The sequence below is a fragment of the Rhinopithecus bieti genome, unplaced genomic scaffold, assembly GCF_001698545.2.
Source record: "Rhinopithecus bieti isolate Rb0 unplaced genomic scaffold, ASM169854v2 scaffold_2574, whole genome shotgun sequence".
NCBI classification, from domain to species: domain Eukaryota; kingdom Metazoa; phylum Chordata; class Mammalia; order Primates; family Cercopithecidae; genus Rhinopithecus; species Rhinopithecus bieti.
The window spans coordinates 5,388,058-5,411,582 of record NW_016804493.1 but is presented as its reverse complement, the minus strand read 5'-3'; the positions used below and the strand labels follow the sequence as shown (position 1 = coordinate 5,411,582).

The 23,525-nt window shown below is 45.5% G+C and overlaps 1 protein-coding gene and 1 pseudogene across 6 annotated transcripts in view; one reads left to right on the top strand and one right to left on the bottom strand.

Moving 5' to 3' along the window:
* LOC108527376 (lamina-associated polypeptide 2, isoforms beta/gamma pseudogene) overlaps positions 1–1,710 on the top strand; it is a 5,287-nt pseudogene extending 3,577 nt beyond the window's left edge.
* Positions 1,711–4,433: 2,723 nt separating this feature from the next.
* The window catches only part of MLKL (mixed lineage kinase domain like pseudokinase), a 36,370-nt gene continuing 17,278 nt past the window's right edge, over positions 4,434–23,525 (bottom strand). For all 6 annotated transcript variants that reach the window (XM_017868711.1, XM_017868710.1, XM_017868709.1 and 3 more), the window contains 7 exons: positions 17,996–18,093; positions 14,904–15,039; positions 11,183–11,264; positions 8,196–8,347; positions 7,938–7,987; positions 7,552–7,692; positions 4,434–5,117 (listed from right to left, as the gene is read on the bottom strand). In XM_017868711.1, coding sequence (XP_017724200.1) covers positions 5,083–5,117; positions 7,552–7,692; positions 7,938–7,987; positions 8,196–8,347; positions 11,183–11,264; positions 14,904–15,039; positions 17,996–18,093 — 694 coding nt within the window. In that variant the 3' untranslated portion in view covers positions 4,434–5,082. The remainder of the gene's footprint in view (positions 5,118–7,551; positions 7,693–7,937; positions 7,988–8,195; positions 8,348–11,182; positions 11,265–14,903; positions 15,040–17,995; positions 18,094–23,525) is intronic.

Genomic DNA, 23,525 nt, shown 5'->3' with positions numbered 1-23,525 from the left:
AGAATGGCGTAAACCCGGGAGGCGGAGCTTGCAGTGAGCTGAGATCCGGCCACTGCACTCCAGCCCCGGCGACAGAGTGAGACTCTGCCTCAAAAAAAAAAAAAAAAACTGTGACTCCTGCTGCTTGTCCCTAACGCTTTAGTGAAGGAGTTATCTGTATCCAAAGGATAGTAGTTAATCGAATAATTTCTAAATATTTCAATATTTTGAATTTCGGACCCTGTAAAGAGGCGTAGGACAGTCCAGTTCATATGTATCCTCTCATGGGGTTGAAGAGCTCACGCAAAAGACTTTGCCTACACAATCTCTTCAATCTCAAGCAGCTGTAATGGATCTGAGCTACTAAACAGTCTCAAATCACTTGGCAGGGCCGCCGCTCGCCACCAGCGCCAACAGCAACGGGCCCCCGGAATTCTCCAGCTACGAGGAGCGCGAGCCCACATCCGTCTCGGCTCCGGGCCGGCCGCCGACAGGAAAGCCACAAAGAAAACTGATAAACCCAGACAAGATGATAAAGACGATCTAGATGTAACAGAACCCATTAATGAAGATCTTTTGGATCAGCTTGTGAAATACGGAGTGAATCCTGGTCCTATTGTGGGAACAACCAGGAAGCTATGTGAGAAAAAGCTTTTTAAAGCGAGGGAGCAAGGAACAGAATCAAGATCTTCTCCTCTGCCAACAATTTCTTCTTCAGCAGAAAATGCAAGGCAGAATGGAAGTAATGATTCTGACACATATAGTGACAATGAAGAAGACCCTAAAATAGAGCTCAAGCTTGAGAAGAGAGAACGGCTGAAGGGCAAAGACTCCAGTAACCCTCAAACAAAGAAGAGTTGAGCATAACAAGAGCTATTCTCAAGCTGGAATAACTGGGACTGAATGAACAAGTGGATCTCCAAAAGGCAGACCTCTGCAGGCATTATTAACTAGGGAATCTACAAAAGAGTCAAGAAGAATTTCAAAGAAAAGGGTGCACGCTTCAGAATATTTTCGTATAGATGGTGCAGTAATTTCAGCGAGTACTCCCATAGATGAAACTATAATGGCTTCAGACAATGAATCCTTAGTTGTCAATAGGGTGAATGGAAATTTCAAGCATGCATCTCCTATTCTGCCAGTCACTGAATTCTCAGACATACCCAGAAGAACACCAAATAAACCATTGACAAGGGCTGAAGTGAGAGAAAAAACACAGGAAGAGTAGAAAGGGACATTCCTAAGGAAACGTTCCCCTGTGAAGCAGCTACACCAACAAGAATTAGTGCTAGTTGCCGCAGACCAATCAAAGGAGCTCCAGGCCGGCCATTAGAACTCAGTGATTTGAGGATGGAGGAGTCATTTTCATCTAAATATGTTCGTAACTATGTTCCCTTGACAGATGTCAAGTGAGAAAATACAAAAAAAAAGGGATGCTCCATTCCTGTATGGATAAAAATTCTGCTGTTTGTTGTTGTGGCAGTTTTTTTTGTGTTTGGTCTATCAAGCTATGGAAACCAACCACGTAAATCCCTTCTCTAATTTTCTTCCTGATGGCTCTAGAAAACCCAACTGAGTGGTATCTCTTTGGCACATTCAACTTGGTCTTGTGTTTTTAATAACTGTGTTGAAGAACATTTGTGTATGCTTGTTGACTCCAAGAACTAAAAATAATGTGATTTTGCCTCAATAAACATAGTATTCCATTGGAAAGCAAACAAAATATATATAAATGGACTTCATTAAAATGTTTTTGAACTTTGGACTAGTAGATCACTTTGTGCCATATCAATAATCTTTTTTAGCTCTGGAACTTTTTTTTTTTAGATAGGGTGTCACTCTTGTCACCCAGGCTGGAGTGCAATGGCAATCTCAGCTCACTGCAACCTCTGCCTCCCAGGATCAGGTGATTCTCCTGCCTCAGCCTCCCGAGTAGCTGGGACTACAGGCTTGTGCCACCATGACCAGCAAATTTTTGTATTTTTAGTAGAGATAGGGTTTCACTATATTGGCCAGGCTGGTCTTGAACTCCTGACCTCAGGTGATCCACCTGCCTCAGCCCCCCTAAGTGCTGGAATTACAGGCATGAGCCACCACACCCGGCCATAATGTTCATTATCTTGATAGGGTTCGGATTACTCGTATGTATGCATTTGGCAAAACTCATCTAAATGCTATCTTTAAGATTTGTGCATTTCACACAAATTTTTCACAGCAAAACTTACCTTTCCACCCCCCCCCAAAAAAAAAAGCCCATACAGAGGTAAACTTCAGCTAATGGCATAAATGCGGAAGTGTTTAGGAATGAAGTGCATACAAAATTAGGATGGATTAATGGATAGAAAGAGGCACAAGTAGATAAACAGGTATGTGATAAAACAAATATAATAAATAGTTGTAGAGTTTAGGTGATAGGTGTATGGTTATTCACAGTACCATTGCACTGACTTTTCTGTGTATCTGGAAATTTTCATACATAAGTGTTGGGAAAAATCAGGTACAGAGCCTTGGAAGGCATCCTGTGTAAGTAAAAGGCCCTGAAAATTCAGCTTTCTCAGTTTTACAGTAAATTCACCTATAATAATTGTGGGTCTGCCAGAGTATGAATAATTCATCTACCAAGGAGAATTTTCACTGTAACTTCTACAGTAAATAGAACAAATGATTTTAAAGATGAAAACATGGCTGGGCATGGAGGCTCATGCCTGTAATCCCAGCACTTTGGGAGCAGACTAAGTGGGAGGATCCCTTGAGGTCAGGAGTTCCAGACCAGCCTGGGCAACACAGCAGACTCTGCCTCAAAAAAAAAAAAAAAAAAAAAAAAAAGAGAAAAAAGGAAGGAAAGAAAATAGTAATACCTACCAATAAGTTCTACAAAAGAATCATATTAAGTTTATATTCTTCTGCATTTTTTATTTACAGAAAAAAGACATGTTCTAGGTTTAAAAAAAAAATCAAGGATAAGTAAAAGATAAAAAAAAAATAAGGCCAAGTGTGGTGGGTCATGCCTATAATCCCAGCACTTTGGGAGACCAAGATGGGAGGATCACTTGAGCCCAGAAGTTCAAGACTAACCTAGTCAACACAGTGAAACCCTGTCTCATAATAATAATAATAAAAATCAGCCATAATTTTATTCATCACAGATGATTACTAGAATACAAGATCCAAATGTATTTTTATTGCTGCCTTCTCAGTGATTGAAACAATGGCTAGCACATTTGCTGTTGAATGATTTAGAATGAGTTCTGAAAAAAATGTAACTTTAGAGGCAGGGGTTAGTGTATCCTAGGCAAAGCACACACCATGAACAAAAGTATAAGAAATCTAGAATGAGACCAGGCATGGTGGCTCATGTCTATAATCCCAGCACTTTGGGAGGCCGAGGCAGGCAGATAACTTGAGGTCAGGAGCTCGAGACCAGCCTGACCAACACGGTGAAACCCCGTCTCTACTAAAAATACAAAATTAGCCGGGTATGGTGATGCACACCTGTAATCCCAGACACTTGGGAGGCTGAGGCAGGAGAATCACTTAAACCTGGGAAGCAGAGGTTGCAGTGAGCCAAGATCACACTATTGCATTCCAGTCTGGGCAACAAGAGTGAAACTATGTCTCAAAAAAAAAAAAAAAATCTAGAATGAAAGCACCACAAACATAGGTTTGAGTCTGGCAGGGATTAAAATCTGGCAGCTCCTATATGGACATTTTTTGTTTGTCCTATCAGCATTAAAGTAATTTTTTTTTTTTTGAGACGGGGTCTCACTCTGTCACTCAGGCTGGAGTGCAGTGGTGCAATCATGCCTCACTGCAACCTCCACCTCCCAGGTTTAAATGATTCTCATGCCTCAGCCTCCTGAGTAACTGGGATTACAGGCATGTGGCCACCACACCCAGCTAATTTTTGTATTTTTAGTAGAAACAGGGCTTCACCGTGTTGGCAAGGCTGGTCTTGAAGTCCTGACCTCAGGTGATCCTCCTGCTTTGGCCTCCCAAAGTGCTGGGATTTCAGGCGTGAGCCATCGTGCCCAGCCTAAAATAAGGTTTAATGAGATACTAACCTTTAAAATAAGGACATCACAGAAAATCAAACTTTCTAGCTCTTTTGACAAAATGGAAAACTCTGGAAATGTTGGAATCCCATTCTATGTGACAAAGTTTAGATTGGAGTTGAGCAGATGCTGTTCTTGCTCATCTGTTCACTAAAGCCCCCTCTAGGCACAAAGCATTCATTTAGGTTCCTTCCTAGGCCCTAAAGGTATTAGAGTTTGCAATCTCTGGTAGGAGAACTCTGGGATATGATTGGAAAGTCAGGTTGGAAAGTATGGTATGGGTGATATCCATAAGGCTATGGATATCTGAATAGGAAGTTTGTACTTGATTCCTTGGGCAAGAGGAAGAATTGAACAGTGTTTGCCCAGTTAATTCTGTTGTGTAACAAACCACCCCAAAACTTAGTGTTAAGACAACAGTAATTTATTTAGCTCCTGATTGTGTGAATGGGCAATTTGGACTGGGCTCTGCTTGAGTGGTTCTTCTGGTCTTGATTGTCCTCATTCATGTGTTAGCTGCCATGTTGGTTGGTCTAGTATGACTTCAGCTAGGAAAGCATGTTTCTGCTTCATGTGGTCTTTCATTCTCCAGCATGCTCACTCAACATGTTCATGGCTGGGTAACATTGCAACAGACATTTAAAAGGCCTCTTGAAACCTAGGCTTGGAACTGGTACACAGTCACTTCTTCCACATTCTATTGATCAAATCAAGTCCCAGTGCCAGCCCAGATTCAAATGGTGGGGAAAGAGACTTCATTTGTGGATGGGAGGAGCTGCAAATTACATTGCCAAGAGGTATGGACACCCAGAAAGATACATTTGACAAACCATCTATCAAAATTACTGTCAGAGATATGTTTTTGGAAATATCATTTGGAGTGGGATGTGTCCTGTATGACTGGAATTATTTTCTATTTGTAACAGAGAAATGCTCCCACTCCTTGCACCCACAAATAACTCAATACCAAAGGATATGAGAGAGAGAGATGTCCAATTTGTGCCTCTGCCAGCTTCTTGTCCAGGGAATCCTTGGTTTAGATTTCGATACACTACTTAGTAAAGATAGAGAGTTTCTTTAAGATTTCTGTGGATGAATGAACAGAAAATTAGACCAGAGCAGGGAGCTGAGAGCCAAGTTAGAAACACAAAGACATTTCTACATTGCACAGTTGCTTAGAAACTGCATTCCCCCTGGTCTGGCTGGCGCCTAAACCACCATCAGCACTCATGCCTTTGTGATATAAAGTTATCTTACTTGATCAACTTTTAAAACACAAACACCTCATAGGAAGGGGTAAACTCACATCTTAGTGTGAATTAGTCTCTGGTGTTAGATTCCTTAATACTAGGAGGACTCTAGGTTGTAAGGGAGCTTGGTAGAAGAAGAAAGAAGACAGAGGAGAGAGTGAAGTGGAAGACGGCATTGTATAAATCACTGTTGGCTTATCATCCACCTAAAGACCAATTTTTCAGGAAGCATCATTAAGTCTGCACTTCTGCTCTGTGGTGATAAAGAGAAAGTTTCAGACAGAAACTATGCTGTGACTTTGATTTTTCATTCTGAAACATAGGGATGTGGATGAAGGGAGAGGAGAGATGACAGATGAGACCCTCTCGGGTAGTGTGAGAGGTTTTCCCGACAGACTATCTGTGAGAAGGCCTTGAAGAATAGTCCTCACGCTAGAGACTTCTGTAAGTAGAGAGAACATTCTTGGAAGCTGCCTCAAAAGTCTGGACTCATGGCTCCTTCTTTCCTTCCTTCCTTCCTCTCTCCCTCCCTCCCTCCCTTCCTTCCTTTTTCCGAGTCTTCCTCTGTTGCCTGGGCTGGAGTGCAGTGGCATGATCTCAGCTCACTGCAACCTCTGCCTCTGGGGTTCAAGCAATTCTTCTGCCTCAGCTTCCCGAGTAACTGGGATTACAGGTGTGTGTCATTACGCCCAGTTAATTTTTGTATTTTTAGTAGAGATGGGATTTCACTATGTTGGCCAGGCTGGTGTTGAAATCCTGACTTCAAGTGATCTGCCCGCCTCGGTCTCCCAAAGGGCTGAGATTACAGGCATGAGCCACAGCACCCGGCCCCTTCTCTTTTTTGTCTGGGCTTTGTGGAAAGTCTGCGAGATTTAGGTCTAGGATAGGAGAGAGAGATGTTTCCAGGGACGGAGACAGTGTAAGGAAGCTATGGAGAAGCAGCTGATGATGTAGTGAGATAAAAGTCTGCGTCAAGGAGATAATCCCAAGGATGCTGAAAAAAGGAAGGCAGGCAGACAAGGAGGGATGAAAAGAGGAGAAAGATAGGCAAAAATAAAGCAAGACAGAAGAAAAAGAGAGAAAGACAAAAAGACAACAAGATAATGCCTGCTGTGGTGGTGCCTGTTGTCCCAGCTACTTTAGAGACTGAGGTAGGAGGATCACTTGAGCCCAGGAGTTCAAGGCTGTAGAGTGCCATGATCCTGCCTGTGAATAGCCACCATACTCTGGCCTGGGCAACGTAATGAGACCTCTTGTCTAAAAAAAAAAAAAGAAAAGAAAAAAGATAAATAGACAGATACAGACAAAAAGAAAGGAAGGAAATAGGCAGGAGGAAAGTAATCTGCCCTTCCAAACCACTTTGGATAAAACAGTGCCCTTTGGAAGCCCTTACACTATTGACATTTGGGCCAGATAGTTCTTTGCTGTGGTGGGCTGTCCTATGCATTGTAGGATGTTGAATAGCATTCTTTTTTTTGAGACGGAGTCTCGCCCTGTTGCCCAGGCTGGAGTGCCATGGCGCGATCTCAGCTCACTGAAACCTCTGCCTCCCAGGTTCAAGTGATTCTCCCGCCTCAGTCTCCCGAGTAGCTAGGACTACAGGCATGTGCCAACATACCTGGCTAATTTTTGTATTTTTAGTAGAGACGAGGTTTCATCATGCTGGCCAGGGTGGTCTCGAACTCCTGACCTCAGGTGATCCACCCACCTTGGCCTCCTAAAGTGTTGGGATTACAGGCGTGAGCCACCGTGCCCGGCCAACATTTTTTTTTGAGAGGGAGTCTTGCTCTGTAGCCCAGACTGGAGTGCAGTGGTACAGTGGCGTGATCTCGGCTCACTGCAACCTCCACCTCCTAGGTTCAAGAGATTCTCGTGGCTCAGCCTCCTGAGTAGCTGGGATTACAGGCATGTACCACCATGGCCGGCTAATTTTAGTAAGATGAGGTTTCACCATGTTGGCCAGGCTGGTCTCAAACTCCTGACCTCAGATGATCCGCCCATCTCAACCTCCCAAAGTGCTGGGATTACAGGCGTGATCAACTGCGCTCAACCATCATCCTTGGCCTTTATTCACTAGATGACAGTAGCGCACCCCATCCTAACACTCTGGCCTTATAACAAACAAAAATGCTTTCAGACATTGCTAAATGTTCCCCGGATAAAATCACCCCTCATGGTAAACTACTGCCTTGGAGCTGGTGAAAAGGAAATCTTTCACAAATGTGAAATAAGCATGGGGCTCACGCTCTTTACACCAGAAAGAACCCTACCATCCACAGAGGGCCGCACAGAGGGATCATGGGCCCGGCACTCATCAATGATCTCCCGCAGCTCTGAAGGGCAGTCTTCACCCAGCGGCTCCTGCTGCCGCTTCACAGCCACCAGCTCGTAGATCTTCTCAGAATTACAGCCTGGAAATGATAGCATGAGAGCCTCAAAAAACTACTCCGGTACTCGTACATCTCTCTGGATGCTGATGGCTGGCATCAGAACTAGGGACTCTGAGTATGGAAACAACAAGAGCTTCCAACGATTCCACTGACCAGCCCAGGCGGTTCCAACATGAAACAACAAATTGCCAGGGGCAGCACTGGTGGGGAGTTTCTGGTCTATTGGCAGGGGACCCAAGCCCAGCACTGGCTGAGCCAGCCTTCACCTTCAAACGGGATCCTTCCAGTGATGATTTCCCAGAGGACGATTCCAAAGCTAAAAGAAAACCAAGAAACTGAACAACCATAACTAGTCTCCCCTTTCCCCTGTCCCTCTAGCCACTGCCAGAAAACTCAGTGAATTTTTTGATTACTACCCAATTTAATTCAACAGAGTTGAGTTTAGGTAGTCCTTGGAGGAGTTTGATTTGGGTTTTCCTATCATGCACATCTGAGTTAGAATCTGTACCAGAACATGAATGTACCTGTATATTTCAGACTTTACGTCATATCGATGATATATATTTTCCAGTTTCTGAGGTGAGATATATGCTGTAGATTTGACTCTGTCTGTCTTTTCTCTCTTAGTTTTCAAACTGATGGAAGTCTGTGTTTGCCTCAACTCAAATCCTGCAAGCTAGACAGAGAGGCAACTTAGAGACAGAAAGAAACAAGCAAGATCTTGGGTAGATGAGTAAAGGGCAGGGATTGTTGCTACACACAATTGCCAGGGAATTGTCTTTTACTTTAGGGATTTATTTCCTGTAGTGACTTCCGTCTGTGTGGCTACTCTATTGGTTAACATTATGGGTTCAACTTAACATAGTGCAGTGACCAAGAAAAACACAAAGAGATTTCTTCTCTATAATATGGGGTGATGACAGGGGGGATTACTTGAGATAATGGTTATAAAGCACCGGTAAGACCTGCTAAGTTGTAGTTGTTGCTAGTATGACTATGTTAAAATATAGGGGTTTCTCAGTTAAGGACTGAACTCCACTCAGTGAGAGTGGAGAGGTATCATAGAGCCACTGCCTGGCTCACCTTTTCCCAGAGAAGCAGATGGAAAAATGGCATAGGGGCATTCCGTCTATACTATCTGACCCTATGGGGGGTCAGCCTGATCCTTCGGCTTTGGTGTGATGAGTGTGAGTCATCCCCCCACCCCTGCGTGGTCACGTGGTGTTCTTAAACCACAGCACAATCAGTGAGAGCGTATGTTCTTGTCCCATGCACACCTGCCATTGACACCATTGGTGTACAGAAGGCTGCTAGCCCCTAACTCAGCCAGGTACCATGTGGGCAATGTGAGAAAAGGGATAAGGCACTTAGATGGCTCATCCACCTTCATTCATTCATTCATTCACTTGCTCACACATTTCCTGAGCACCGACATTCTCTGACATCTAGCGCCATATGGGATACCAGGGGTGAAAGGCGGAATAGCGCATCTCATAGTCAGGCTGGATGAAGAGCGTGAGAGAAGTGGACACAGTGTTTTGGGAGTACTTCTGTGACCACTGCAGAGGGGGAAAGACATTTGAAACACAAAAAAGGCCTGTCTGCTGTTAACTGAGGGCTGTCTCTGGCACTCATAAGACTGGAAGAAAGAAAACCAGCCATGGATGACAAAGAAAAACGCTAAAATTCTTTTAGCATTTGGGAATTATGGACACCGAGTTCACAAAATCTTTTCCTCTTCTGTGTGAAAATCTGACTTTCAGTGAACTTCTTAGCTATGTTCCCCTAGAAATCTGATAAAGGTAGACTGTCACCTATGGCCCTTAGTAATGTTGCTGATGATAAAAGTAAAAATGACTGCTGATTGTTAGATAGCTTCTGGGCAGGATCAAGGGGGTAAGTGGACTACACAGTAAACAGCTGATGGGAATGCTTTGTAGCAATTTTTCTTTTTTACTTTTTCAGACAGGGTCTCATTTTGTCGTCCAGTCTAGGGTGCAGTGGCGTAAACATAGCTCACTGCAGCCTTGACCTCCTGGGCTCTAGCCATCCTCCTCCTGCCTCACTCTCCTGAGTAGCTGGAATTACAGGTGTGCACCGCCATGACTGGCTGATTTTTAAATTTTTTGAAGACGGGGAGGTCTCACTGTGTAGCCCAGGCTGGTCTTGAACTCCTGGGCTCAACTGATCCTCCTGCCTTCCCTTCCAAAGTGTGGGGATTACAGGCATAAGCCACCATGCCCGGCCATGTAGCAGCTCTTTTCTTTTTTCTTTTTTTTTTTTTGGAGATGGAGTTTTGCTCTTGTTGCCCGGACTGGAGTGCAACAGCACAATCTAGGCTCACTGCAAACCTCGCTTCCTGGGTTCAAGCAATTCTCCTGCCTCAGCCTCCTTAGGAGCTGGGATTACAGGCATCTGCCACCACGGCTGCTAATTTTTTGTATTTTTAGTAGAGATGGGGTTTCACTATGTTGGCCAGGCTGGTCTTGAACTCCTGACCTCAGGCGATCCACCTGTCTTAGCCTCCCAAAGTGTTGGGATTACAGGCGTGAGCCACCACGCCCAGATGTGGCAGCTCTTAAAACAGCAACTGACATGTCCCTTGCAGAAACACTGGAAGGCATGCCTGCAGAGTTGTTATCAGAGATGCTGACTCCTGCAGGTCATGGGCTTCTAAGCCTGGATGACCCACACCCACCTAATGGGAGCCACTTTCTCCAGCACCTATGGCTCTGACAAAGAGAGTATCTCCTGGATGACTGTGAGGACTCACCCTGGAGGGAAAGGTTTGGCGCTGCCGACACTGTGTTTTCTGCAGGACATCCTTTTAAGTAACTGAATGACAAGTATGGCCTAGACCTGTCCTGTGAGTCTGAGTCCTTAGACCTAAGAAGATCCCCCGTAGTGTGTTATAGGGACACAGAAGTGGTGTCCAGACATCTAAGGGGAAATGACTTTTAGCCCATCCCTGCTAAATGGGCAGTGAGGGAAGGCAGTCATCAGAACAGGAGGCATAGATGGAGTCTGTTGTGTGGTGGGCACACAGAAAGTTGAACTTAGTTCTGAAACTAAAAAACTAAAATTGAACTCAGTTCTAAAAATAAGGCAAGGCTGGACATGATGGCTCATGCCTGTAATCCCAGCACTTTGGGAGGCTGAGGTGGGCGGATCACTTCAGGCCAGGAGTTCAAAACCAACCTGGCCAACACGGTGAAACCCTATCTCTATTAAAAATGCAAAAATTAGTCGGGAGTGGTGGTGTTTGACTATAATCCCAGCTACCTGGGAGGCTGAGGCAGGAGAATCGCTTGGACCTGGGAAGCAGAGGTTACAGTGGGGCGATCTCACTCACTGCACTCCAGCCCGGGTGACAGAAAGAGACTCGTCTCTAAATAAATAAATTCATAAATAAACTAAGGCAAAAATCAAGCCTTTCTGAGACATTCGTGCCCCTCTCCTAGCACCATTCATGCAGGTTTGACCCAAAGCACCCCCTGGAGGGCACACTCACCTTCACTTGATAGCCTTGAGTTACCAGGAAGTTTGAGCTTCTGATTTTTCCGTGGAGTTCAGGTTCTTCTGAATGGTGTAGCCTGACACAGCCAAAGGCAGGGAGCATTAGTGACCTTTGCCCAAACTTTCTTGGGGGGACTGACAATCATGACTGGGCTAATGAGGCTGGACAGTACCATGGGTGCCTGTCCACAGAGAGATGCGAAAAACTGGGATGCAGAGGCAAAGTTTGAGAATCGCAAGCCGCAAGTATGGAGCAGAGATGAGATTCATAGCACAAGGGGGCATGACAGCCCTTCTGAAGTGCATGTAATCTGGCATCAGGGGTGTCTTTAGGTAGAAAAGGACAAAGGTGCCTCTGTGTTGCTTTGCCTGGGAAGTGCTGGGCAGATCCGAGTGTGCAGAGGCATGGCTGGGTCGCTGGACCTTGCTGGGATCCTTCAGGTCAAAACAGAATGTGGAGCTGGGGTCCTGCTGACTTCCAAACAAGGGTTTTGGTTTCACAAAGCCCCTGCGTCCCAGGTTGGGTTGTGGTCATGGTGTCTGCCTGAGCTTAGATTCTCCCAGAAGCAGATCATGAGCCATGGTTTACGTACGAGGGATTATATCAAGAAGGTGCTCCCTTGGCCAGGCACAGTGGCTCATGCCTGTAATCCCACACTTTGGGAGACCAAGGTGGATGGATCACTTGAGGTCAGGAGTTTGAGACCAGCCTGGCCAACATGGTGAAACCCCGTCTCTGCTATTAATAAAACTACAAAAAATTAGCTGGGCATGGCGGCATGCGCCTGTAATCCCAGCTACTCGGGAGGCTGAGGCAGGAGAATTGCTTGCACCCAGGAGCTGGAGGTTGCAGTGAGCCGAGATCATGCCACTGCACTCCAGCCTTGGCGACAAAGTGAGACTCTGTCTCAAAAAAAAAAACTCCCAAAGTCCCCCAAACAAACGAAAAGAAGGTGCTCCCAGGAGAAACGGTTGAGGGAGTGGAGGAAGCAGGATGGGAGAAGAAATCATACAAGAGGTTGATTTCAGGTGAAATCCCAGGCTCAGGTGGTCTCATGGAGACCTGTGGGCACAATTATAACTCAGAGCATGTCCCACAGGAGGCAAAGGAACTGGACTTTTGCATTCACACCAGTCAGTGGTTATGGACTGTGTTGGGGAGGGCAGGGGCAGATGGATATAAAACTCGTGAGCACTTTCAGCTGTCTGTAAGGGTGAAAGAGCTCCAGTGCCCACAGGCAATCCTCTGAAGATTACAGCTGTTAACTTTTAGTAGCAAAGCGAGCTGAGAGGGGGTGGGTATATAGAGCTAGTAAAAAGGATCAGAGGTCATTTGGAGGGGATATTAAGAGTGTCCCCTACAACAGCCAAAAATATTTCTCCTTAAACTCACTAGTTTAGGGAGTTGAGAAGAAACAAACTTGATAATTTCAAATTAATAGCTAAGACAGTGTTTCCAAAAGTATGGGATAAGGTGATATGCAAGATTTTATAAAGGGAAAATTACTCTCCTTTCAATTTGCTCCAGTCTTTTGATTACATCAAGGAGAAAGTTGGGGTTTGGTGTTTTTTTTTTTTTTTTTTTTTTTTTTGAGACAGAGTCTTACTCTGTTGCTGGACTGGAGTGCAGTAGCGTGATCTCGGCTCACTGCAACCTCTGCCTCCCAGGTTCAAGTGATTCTCCTGCCTCAGCCTCCTGAGTAGTTGGGACTACAGGCACCTGCTACCATGCCTAGCTAATTTTTGTATTCTTAGGAGAGACAAGGTTTCACCATGTTGGGCAGGATGGTCTTGATCTCCTGACCTCGTGATCTACCCACCTCAGCCTCCCAAAGTGCTAGGATTACAGGCGTGAGCTACTACGCCCGGCCTTCATGTTGGGTATCCTTAACACTTGTCTAACTCTGCCAGTATCTCCGTTGTACAAAGAGAATGTGGGTTGGACCACAGAACTTCTGGCAGGCAGCCTCATCCAGCCAGAATTTAATTACATTGTTTTGGTTTCATTTGTGGTTACCTATTTTTGGCAAGTGACATGGTTTTCAATTTATGGCAGTAATAGAAAGTGTCCTTTTTAAAAACTTTATTTCAATTTTTTTTTTTTTTTTTGAGATGGAGTCTTGCTTTGTCACCCAGGCTGGAGTGCAGTGGTATATCAGTTCACTGAAACCTCAGCCTCCTGGGTTCAAGTGATTCTTGTGCTTCGAGCCTCCTGAGTAGCTGGGGATTACAGGCCTGCGGCACCATGCTGGGCTAATTTCTGTATTTTTAGTAGAAACAGGGGTTCGTCATGTTGGCCAGGCTGGTCATGAACTCCTGACCTTAAGTGATCCACCCGCCTCGGCCTCTCAAAGTGCTGGGATTACAGGCATGAGCCACCGCGCCTGGCCTTTATTCAGATTTTTAAAAAGTGAGTCAATGTAATGAAAAATGTTAAGTAAATAACACTGGTAGTAATATAGTTAAAACCCTGCAGGTGGTTTGTGAGGGACTAACCTTTGGGGACCCTTGGGATTAAGAATCCATAGATTCTGCAGGTGAGAATAGGTAGACTTGCTGAATAAAACACAAGATACTCCATTAAATTTGAGTTTCTGATAAGCAATTAACATACATATTCATGTACTAATATATATATATATCTATGCCCATAAATTGTTTATGACATACTTGTACTAAAAAGAAATGTGACCGGGGGTGGCGGCTCATGCCTGTAATCCCAGCACTTTGGGAGGCCGATGCAGGCAGATCACAAGGTCATGAGATCGAGACCAACCTGGCTAACACAGTGAAAACCCGTCTCTACTAAAAATACAAAAAAATTAGCCAGGTGTGGTGGCTATTTTGTAGCCTGTAGTCCCAGCTACTCAGGAGGCTGAGGCAGGAGAATGGAATGAACCTGGGAGGCGGAGCTTGGAGTAAGCCAAGATTGCACCACTGCACTCCAGCCTGGGCAACAAAGCGAGACTCTGTCTCAAAAAAAAAAAAAGAAAAGAAAAAAAAAGAAATGTGTATCCAAAATTTGGGACTGGGTGCAGTGACTCATGCCTGTAATCCCAGCACTTTGGAAAGCTGAGGCAGGATGATTGCTTGAGCCCAGTAGTTCAAGATCAGCTTAGGCATCATGGCAAAATCTTGTCTCTACAAAAAATATTTAAAAAAAAATTGGCTGAGGGGTGTGCGCCTATAGTCCCAGTTACTCAGGAGGCTAAGGTGGGAGAATGCCTGAGCTCGGGAGAGGTTGAGTGAGCTATGATCACATCACTGCACTCCAGCCTGGGCAAGAGAGTGAGACCCTGTCTCAAAACATAAAATAAAATAAAATAAAATTTGATATTTTTGATATTTAGTATAAGTATATACCATGCAATATTTAGGATGCACTTATACTAAAAAATGATTCATTGCTTTCCTAACATTCAAATTTAACTGGATATGTTTACTTTTATGCTAAATCTGTCCACTCCAAAATTAGGGCTTATCTAACTCTATAAGTGCAGTGTGTATATCAAAGTCAACCGTCAGTTCTGGGAGCTGGTGTTCCCTGGGTTAAGCCTCCTTCCTCCCTCCTATCTGTAATCAAAATAAATAGTAAAACAGCGTATGGGACAGAGACTGTCTGGAGCTTCCGGCCTGCTCTCTCACCATCTCTGAGAGTATCAGAAGTGTGGACAGACCCGTCCAACCCTTATTGGCACCTTTTCACCCCGTCGTACCAGTATAGGCCTTGGGCTGCCCCCAGGACTAGGACGATGCGCTTGCTGAGTGGGAGGTCTTCTTCCCTATCCAACAGCTCCCTCACGGTCCCGAGTTCACAGTACTCCATGACGATGGAGAATTGAGGTGGAGTCACTGGTGGAAAGAAGCCAGGCACTATGAGGACCTGCCCTACTCAAAGCTTCCCCTGTCCTTAGCCCACCTCTCCCAGCCTCAGTACAGATATAGACTTGGCTCTGCTGTGAGTCCCATTTCTCCCCCAATTCAGCCCACAGTTTTGCTCCCCAGCCTCCTTGAACAGACCAAATATGCCCAGAATTCCCATCCTCTTCTCCATAATACTTGGCTTGTCGTAATTCTACCTTAAAAAAAAAAAAAATTGGCTGGGTGTGGTGGCTCATACCTGTAATCCCAGCACTTTGGGAGACCGAGGTCAGGAGTTTGAGATCAGCCTGCCCTACATGGTGAAACTCTGTCTCTACTAAAAATACAAAAAGTAGCTGGGTGTGGTGGCAGGTGCCTGTAATCCCAGTTACTTGGGAGGCTGAGGCAGGAGAATCGCTTGAAACTGCGAGGCAGAGGTTGCAGTGAACAGAGATCGCACCACTGCACTCCAGCCTGGGCAACAGAGCAAGACTCCATCTCAAAAAAAAAAAAAAAAAAAGTTCTGCCAGGCGTGGTGACTCACGCCTGTAATCCCGGCTCTTTGGGAGGCTGAAGCGGGTGGATCACTTGAGGCCAGGAGTTTGAGACCAGACTGGCCAACGTGATGAAACCTTGTCTCTACGAAAAATGTAAAAATTAGCCAGGTGTGGTGGCACATGCCTGTAGTCGCAGCTACTAGGGAGGCTGAAGCAGAAGAATTGCTTGAACCTAGGAGGTGGAGGTTGCAGTGAGCAGATCGCACCACTGCACTCCACCCTGAGAGACAGAGTGAGACTCTGTCCTCAAAAAAAAAAAAAAAAAAAAAAAATTCTTTTCTTTTTTTTACTTCCATCTCCTTTTCTTGGTATAATCTAAATTTCTTGAGCAGTTATTTGGAAGGTCTCCTCACCACTGAAGCCCAAGAAGGCAGGAAATATGTCGTCTGTTCACACGGGCTCACAGGAGCTTCCGACATCTGTGTGGGAGGAATGAGGGGTGCCATGGCAGGGGCAGGTGAGGACCAGGCCAAGAAGTCGACATCCCTGGTTCATGGCCTGATTGCAAACTGACGTAATGATGGGCCAGCACCTCAAGCGGTCCCCCAAGGAGAATAAACATTGCGAACGCATTTGCCTTTATGTTTATTTAATTTTTTAAGACAGTTCTAGCCTGTCACCAGGCTGGAGGCAGGGCAGGAACCGCTCAGTGCAACCTCTGCCTCCCAGGTTCAATGATCCCTGCCAGCCTCCCAAGTACTGGGATACAGGCACCCACCACCACACCCAGCAATTTTTGTATTTAGTAAGACAGGGTTTCTGCAATGTGGCCAGGCTGCTCCGAACAACGACCCTCAGATACCACCTGCTCGGCCTCCCAAAGGCTGGGGATTAACAGATATGAGCCACCACGCCTGACCTAACGTTTGCTTTTAGATTGGGATCTACACCTCTGAAATCAAGTTGGCCTGAGGCTGTGGAGCAACTCCAAAGGGGATAAAACAGGAGTTCTCGTCCTCCTCATCAAGAGCGCAAAACATGACCAGCAGGAGAGTCATTCCATGGAGAGAAAATGTAGTCACATTGAGAAAAAAAAAAAGAGCCTGTCACATGAGGCTCTTGGTAAGGGTAAGTTACTTTTTTTTTTTAGAGACCAGTCCACTTTGTTGCCTCGACAGATGCATGGTGCGATCCGGCCAACGCAACCTCCGCACCGGTTTCAACAATCTCCCTGCTCAGCCTCCCTGAGTAGCTGGGACTACAGCACCGTGCCACACACCCAGCAATTTTGTATTTTTAGTAAGACGGGTTTTCACCATGTTGGCCCAGATGTCTCGAGCTCCTGACCCTGTGATCCACTGCCTCGGCCCCCAAAGGCTGGGAATTACGGTATAGCCACTGCCCCGGCCAGGTAGTAATTTTGCTTTTAGATTTGATCACAGTTAATGATGACCAAGGGGTTTTCCTGTTTGGGTCAGACAGCTTTTTTTTTTTTTTTTTGAGACGGAGTCTGGCTCTGTCCACCCAGCGGAGTACAAGTGCCGGATCTCAGCCACTGCAAGATCCGCTCCCCAGGTTCACACCATTCTCCTGGCCTCAGCCTCCCAAGTACGGGGACCTACAGGCGCCCCCAACGGCGCGCCGCTAGTTTTTTGTATTTTTTAGTAGAGACGAGGTTTCACCATGTAGCCAGGATAGCTCGATTCCTGACCTGTGATCCCCGCCTCGACCTCCCAAAAGTGCTGGATTGACAGGCTTGAGCCACCACGCCCGGCCGGGTCATACCAGACAGCTTTATAATTTATTTTATTTTGTTTTATTTTGAGACGGAGTCTTGCTCTGTTGCCCAGGCTGGAGTGCAATGGTGCACCCTCAGCTCACTGCAATCTCTGCTTCCCAATTCTCTCACCTCAGCCACCTGAGTAGCTCAAGCAATTCTCCCACCTCAGCCTCCTGAGTAGCTGGGACTACTGGTGCCTGCCACCAGACCCAGCTAATTTTTGTATTTTTAGTAGAGATGGGGTTTCACCATGTTGGCCAGGCTGGTCTTGAACTCCTGACCTCATGTGACCTGCCTGTCTTGGCTTACCAAAGTGCTGGGATAATAGGTGTGAGCCACTGCACCTGGCAGCTTTATAATGTTTTAGAGCAACAAGATGCACCCCTCTTCCAGGCTGGCATCTAAACATGCACCCCCTTATTTCCCAGTGGGCTGAAAGGAGAAGACGTGGCCATGTTAGTGCAAACCAACCCTCAGCCTTCAGCCCTGCTCTCCTAAAAGAAGATGAGAACATGCATCTTGGGATGAAAAAAAAATTAACATTGATAATAATCACACTTTGTAGATTCCACCCTTTGTGGTGTTCTTTAAAAAAAGTGCAACACATTAAAACACAGGAGGTATATTCCAGGCCATCCAAAGCTTGACCAATCCCAGAAGCATTCCTTACCTGTTTCATCAATGCAAATCCCAAATATACGCAGGATGTTGGGAGATTCAAATTTCTTCATGGTTTTGATCTCATCGTTGAAAGTCTGCCTCACTATTCTATGAGGATAAAGGGAGAAATTGGGATTTCAGAACTGGAAGGTTCCTTAGAGAACATTCAATGTAGTGACCCTCTGTGTATGTGGGGGTGGGGGTATCAGCATCTCCTGGAGGTAAGAACTGGTGCCAGGATGAGCTCAGCTACTGATGACAACATGTAGAACCCCTCGGGTGCCTGTAGCAGCACAATTAGTCCCTCGGGGTCTGTGAGATATTAATGGGGCTTGTTAATATCTTTTCACTAATTAAAATAGTCTGATAGAATTGTATTTTTATGACCTACAGGGCTTTCCTAGGCAAACTAAAAAGTCAAGTATTTGTTATTGTTTTAGGCTGTAATCTGTTGTTTAGCATATACTCTGACAGGTCGTGGTGTCTGTCTTTTTTTTTTTTTTTTAAATTGGAGACAGGGTCTTGCTCTGTCGCCCAGGCTGGAGTGCAGTGGTGCGATCTTGGCTCACTGCAGCCTCCACCTCCCAGGTTGAAGCGATTCTCATGCCTCAGCCACCTGAGTAGCTGGAACTGCAGGTGCGTGCCACCATGCTTGGCTAATTTTTGTATTTTTTTTGTAGAGACGTGGTTTCACCATGTTGGCCAGGCTGGTGTCAAACTCCTGGCCTCAAGTGATCTGCCCACCTCCGCCTCCCAAAGTGCTGGGATTACAGGTATGAGTCACTGTGCCCAGCCTGTGATGTGTCTTTGATTAATAAAAATAAGGCTATTTATTTATTTATTTATTTATTTTTTGAGACGGAGTCTCGCTCTGTCGCCCGGGCTGGAGTGCAGTGGCCAGATCTCAGCTCACTGCAAGCTCTGCCTCCCGGGTTTACGCCATTCTCCTGTCTCAGCCTCCCGAGTAACTGGGACTACAAGCACCCGCCACCTGGCCCGGCTAGTTTTTTGTATTTTTTTAGTAGAGACCAGGTTTCACCGTGTTAGCCAGGATGGTCTTGATCTCCTGACCTCATGATCTGCCCGTCTCGGCCTCCCAAAGTGCTGGGATTACAGGCTTGAGCCACCGCGCCCGGCCAAATAAGGATATTTATTAAGTGAAATCTTATAACCAAAATTCCTTCCAAAACGTGGGCCTTAAAAAATGTGGGCAGGTAAATTATTAAAGAGGATCACTGGAACCACCAACTCAATCCAATCTGTTCATTCACTCTGAGTCTTAGACTCAAAGGGTAAAGGAGGCTTGTCCAAGGTCTGTCAGAGAAACAGGGCAGGTTCAGAACCTACAAAAATCAATTGTATTTCTATCTGCTAGCAATTAACAATCAAAAGATTAAATTAAAAATTGTCATTTCCAATAGCATAAAGGGAATAAAATACTTAGCAATAAATTTATAAAAGAAGTGCAAGTCTTACCCTGAAAATTTTGTACCTAAATTTTTGAAAGAATTTTGTTTTGGTTTGTTTGTTTGTTTTTTGAGATGGAGTCTCACTCTTGTTGCCTAGGCTGGAGTGCAATGGTGGGATCTCGGCTCACTGCAACCTCTGCCTCCCAGGTTCAAGCGATTCTCCTGCCTCAGCCTCCCGAATAGCTGGGATTACAGGCACCTGCCACCACGCCCAGCTAATTTTTGTATTTTTACTAGAGACGGGGTTTCACCATGTTGGCGAGACTAGTCTCGAACTCCTGACCTCAGGTGATCCTCCTGCCTCAGCCTCCCAAAGTGCTGGGATTATAGGCATGAGTCACTGCACCTGGCAAGAAATTTCAAAAGAGCTAAAGAAATGGAAAGATGTCCCATGTTCTTGAATAGGAAGACTTTGTATCATTAAGATGATAACATTTTCCAAATTGACCTACAGGTTCAATGCAATCCTTACCCAATTTGTAGTTGCCAAAAAAAAAAAAAAAAAAAAAAAAAAGCAAAAAAAAAATTTAAAAGATTGTTCAAAATTTTTTTGGAAATGAAAGGAATTCAGGATAGCCAAGACAGTCTTGCAAAAAAAGAACAAAGCTGGAAGACTCATACTTCTCAATTTCAAACATATCACAAGGCTACCGTAATGAAGACAGTATAGTGCTATCATAAGACTAGACAAATAGATCAATGGAATAGAATTGGGAGTCCAGAAGTAAAGTCATACATATAAAGCCAGTTGATTTTTCACAGTTTTTTTTTTTTTTTTTTTTTTGGAACGCGCTCTGTCACCCAGGCTAGAGTGCAGTGGTGCAATTTCTGCTCACTGCAACACCTGCCTCCTGGGTTCAAACAATTCTACTGCCTCAGCCTCCCAAGTAGCTGGGACTACAGGCGCCTGCCACCACGCCTGGCTAATTTTTTGTATTTTTAGTAGAGATGGGGTTTCACTATGTTAGCCAGGATGGTCTTGATCTCCTGACCTGGTGATCTGCCCACGTTGGCCTCCCAAAGTGCTAGGATTACAGGCATGAGCCACTGTGCCCAGCCAACGCCCAGCTAACTTTTGTATTTTTAGTAGAGATGGGGTTTCACCATGTTGGGTAGGCTGGTCTCGAACTCCTGACCTCAAGTGATCCACCTGCCTCGGCCTCCCAAAGTGCTAGGATTACAAATGTGAGCTGCAGTGCCAGGCCAGCACAGTCTTTTAAACAAATGGTTCTGGGACATCTGGATATCAACATGCAGAAAAATGAAGTTGAATGACCTTATAAAATACACCAAAATTAACTCAACATTGGAAACCTAAATATAACAGCCAAAACTATAACCTCTTAGAAGAAAACACAGGAGGGCCAGGTGCAGTGGCTCAAGCCTGTAACCCCAGCATTTGGGGAGGCCAAGGTGGGTGGATCACTTGAGGTTACGAGTTTCAGACCAGCCTGGCCAACATGGCAAAACTGGTCACCACTAATAATACAAAAATTAGCTGGGCATGTTGGTGCATGCCTGTAGTCCCAGCTACTCCGGAGGCTGAGGCATGAGAATTGCTTGAACCCAGGAGGTGGAGGTTGCGGTTGAGCTGATGTCACACCACTACACTCCAGCATGAGTGAAAGAGCAAGACTCTATGTTAAACAGAACAAAATAAAAAAAACCCCAAAACCTGTATGTGAATGTACACAGAAACATTATTCATAATAATCAAAAAGTGGAAAAAACACAGGGTTCATCAACTGATCAATGGATAAATAAGATGTCCATACAACAGACTATCATTCAGCCATAAAAAGGAATGAAGAAATGATACTTGCTACAATATAGATGAACCTTGAAAACATCATGCTAAGTGAAAGAAGCCAGACTCAACATATCACGTATTATATTATTCCACTGACATTAAAGATTTGGAAAAGGCAAATCTATAGAGACAGAAGGTAGGAGTGTTGCCTGGGGCTCAGGATGGTGGTGATGGGGGTGAATGAGGAATGACTGCTAGTGGTATAGGGTTTCCCTCCTTCCCTCTCTCCCTCCCTCCCTTCCTTCTCTTTTTCTTCTTCTTCTTCTTCTTCTTCTTCTTCTTCTTCTTCTTCTTCTTCTTCTTCTTCTGATGCTGAAGCAGAAGAATTGCTTGAACCTAGGAGGTGGAGGTTGCAGTGAGCAGATCGCACCACTGCACTCCACCCTGAGAGACAGAGTGAGACTCTGTCTCAAAAAAAAAAAAAAAAAAAAAATTCTTTTTCTTTTTTTTACTTCCATCTCCTTTTCTTGGTATAATTCTAAATTTTCTTGAGCAGTTATTTGGGGAAGGTCTTCCTCACTCAGCTGGAAGCCCAAGAAGGCAGGAAATATGTCTGTCTTGTTCACACGGTGCTCACAAGGAGCTTCGTACATCTGTGTGGGAGGAATGAGTGGGGTGCACATGGCAGGGGCAGGTGAGGACTCAGGCAAGAAGTCGACATCCCTGTTCATGGGCCTGAGTTGCAAAACTGACGTATGACTGGGCCAGGCACCTCAGCGGTCCCCAAGGAGAATAAACATTGCTGAACATTTGCCTTTATGTTTTATTTTTTAATTTTTTTAAGACAGTGTCTAGCTCTGTCACCCAGGCTGGAGTGCAGTGGCATGATACCGGCTCAGTGCAACCTCTGCCTCCCAGGTTCATGCAATTCTCCTGCCTCAGCCTCCCAAGTAGCTGGGATTACAGGCACCCACCACCACACCCAGCTAATTTTTGTATTTTTAGTAGAGACAGGGTTTCTGCATGTTGGCCAGGCTGCTCTCGAACAACTGACCTCAGATGATCCACCTGCTTCGGCCTCCCAAAGTGCTGGGATTACAGATATGAGCCACCACGCCTGACCTACGTTTGCTTTTAGATTGGGATTCTACACTCTGAAATCAAGTTGGCCTGAGGCTGTGGAGCAACTTCCAAAGGGGATAAGACAGGAGTTGCTCTGTCCTCTCTCTAGTCAAGAGCAGCAAAACATGACCAGCAGGAGGGGTCATTCCATGAGAGAAAATGTAGTCACATTGAGAAAAAAAAAAAAAGAGCCTGTCACATGAGGCTCTTGGTAAAGGGGTAAGTTACTTTTTTTTTTTTTAGAGACAGTCTCACTTTGTTGCTCTGACTAGAGTGCAGTGGTGCGATCTCGGCTCACTGCAACCTCCGCCTCCTGGTTTCAAGCAATTCTCCTGCCTCAGCCTCCTGAGTAGCTGGGACTACAGCACGTGCCACCACACCCAGCTAATTTTTGTATTTTTAGTAGAGACGGGGTTTCACCATGTTGGCCAGGATGGTCTCGAGCTCCTGACCCTGTGATCCACCTGCCTCGGCCTCCCAAAGTGCTGGGATTACAGGTATGAGCCACTGCACCCGGCCAGGTAAGTTAATTTTGCTTTTAGATTTGATCTACAGTAATGATGACCAAGGGTGTTTTCCTTGTTTGGGTCAGACAGCTTTTTTTTTTTTTTTTTTTTAGACGGAGTCTGGCTCTGTCACCCAGGCTGGAGTACAGTGGCCGGATCTCAGCTCACTGCAAGCTCCGCCTCCCAGGTTCACACCATTCTCCTGCCTCAGCCTCCCAAGTAGCGGGGACTACAGGCGCCCGCCAACGCGCCCGGCTAGTTTTTTGTATTTTTTAGTAGAGACGAGGTTTCACCATGTTAGCCAGGATAGTCTCGATCTCCTGACCTCGTGATCCGCCCGCCTCGACCTCCCAAAGTGCTGGGATTACAGGCTTGAGCCACCACGCCCGGCCGGGTCAGACAGCTTTATAATTTATTTTTATTTTTGTTTTTATTTTTGAGACGGAGTCTTGCTCTGTTGCCCAGGCTGGAGTGCAATGGTGCACCCTCAGCTCACTGCAATCTCTGCTTCCCAATTCTCTCACCTCAGCCACCTGAGTAGCTCAAGCAATTCTCCCACCTCAGCCTCCTGAGTAGCTGGGACTACTGGTGCCTGCCACCAGACCCAGCTAATTTTTGTATTTTTAGTAGAGATGGGGTTTCACCATGTTGGCCAGGCTGGTCTTGAACTCCTGACCTCAAGTGACCTGCCTG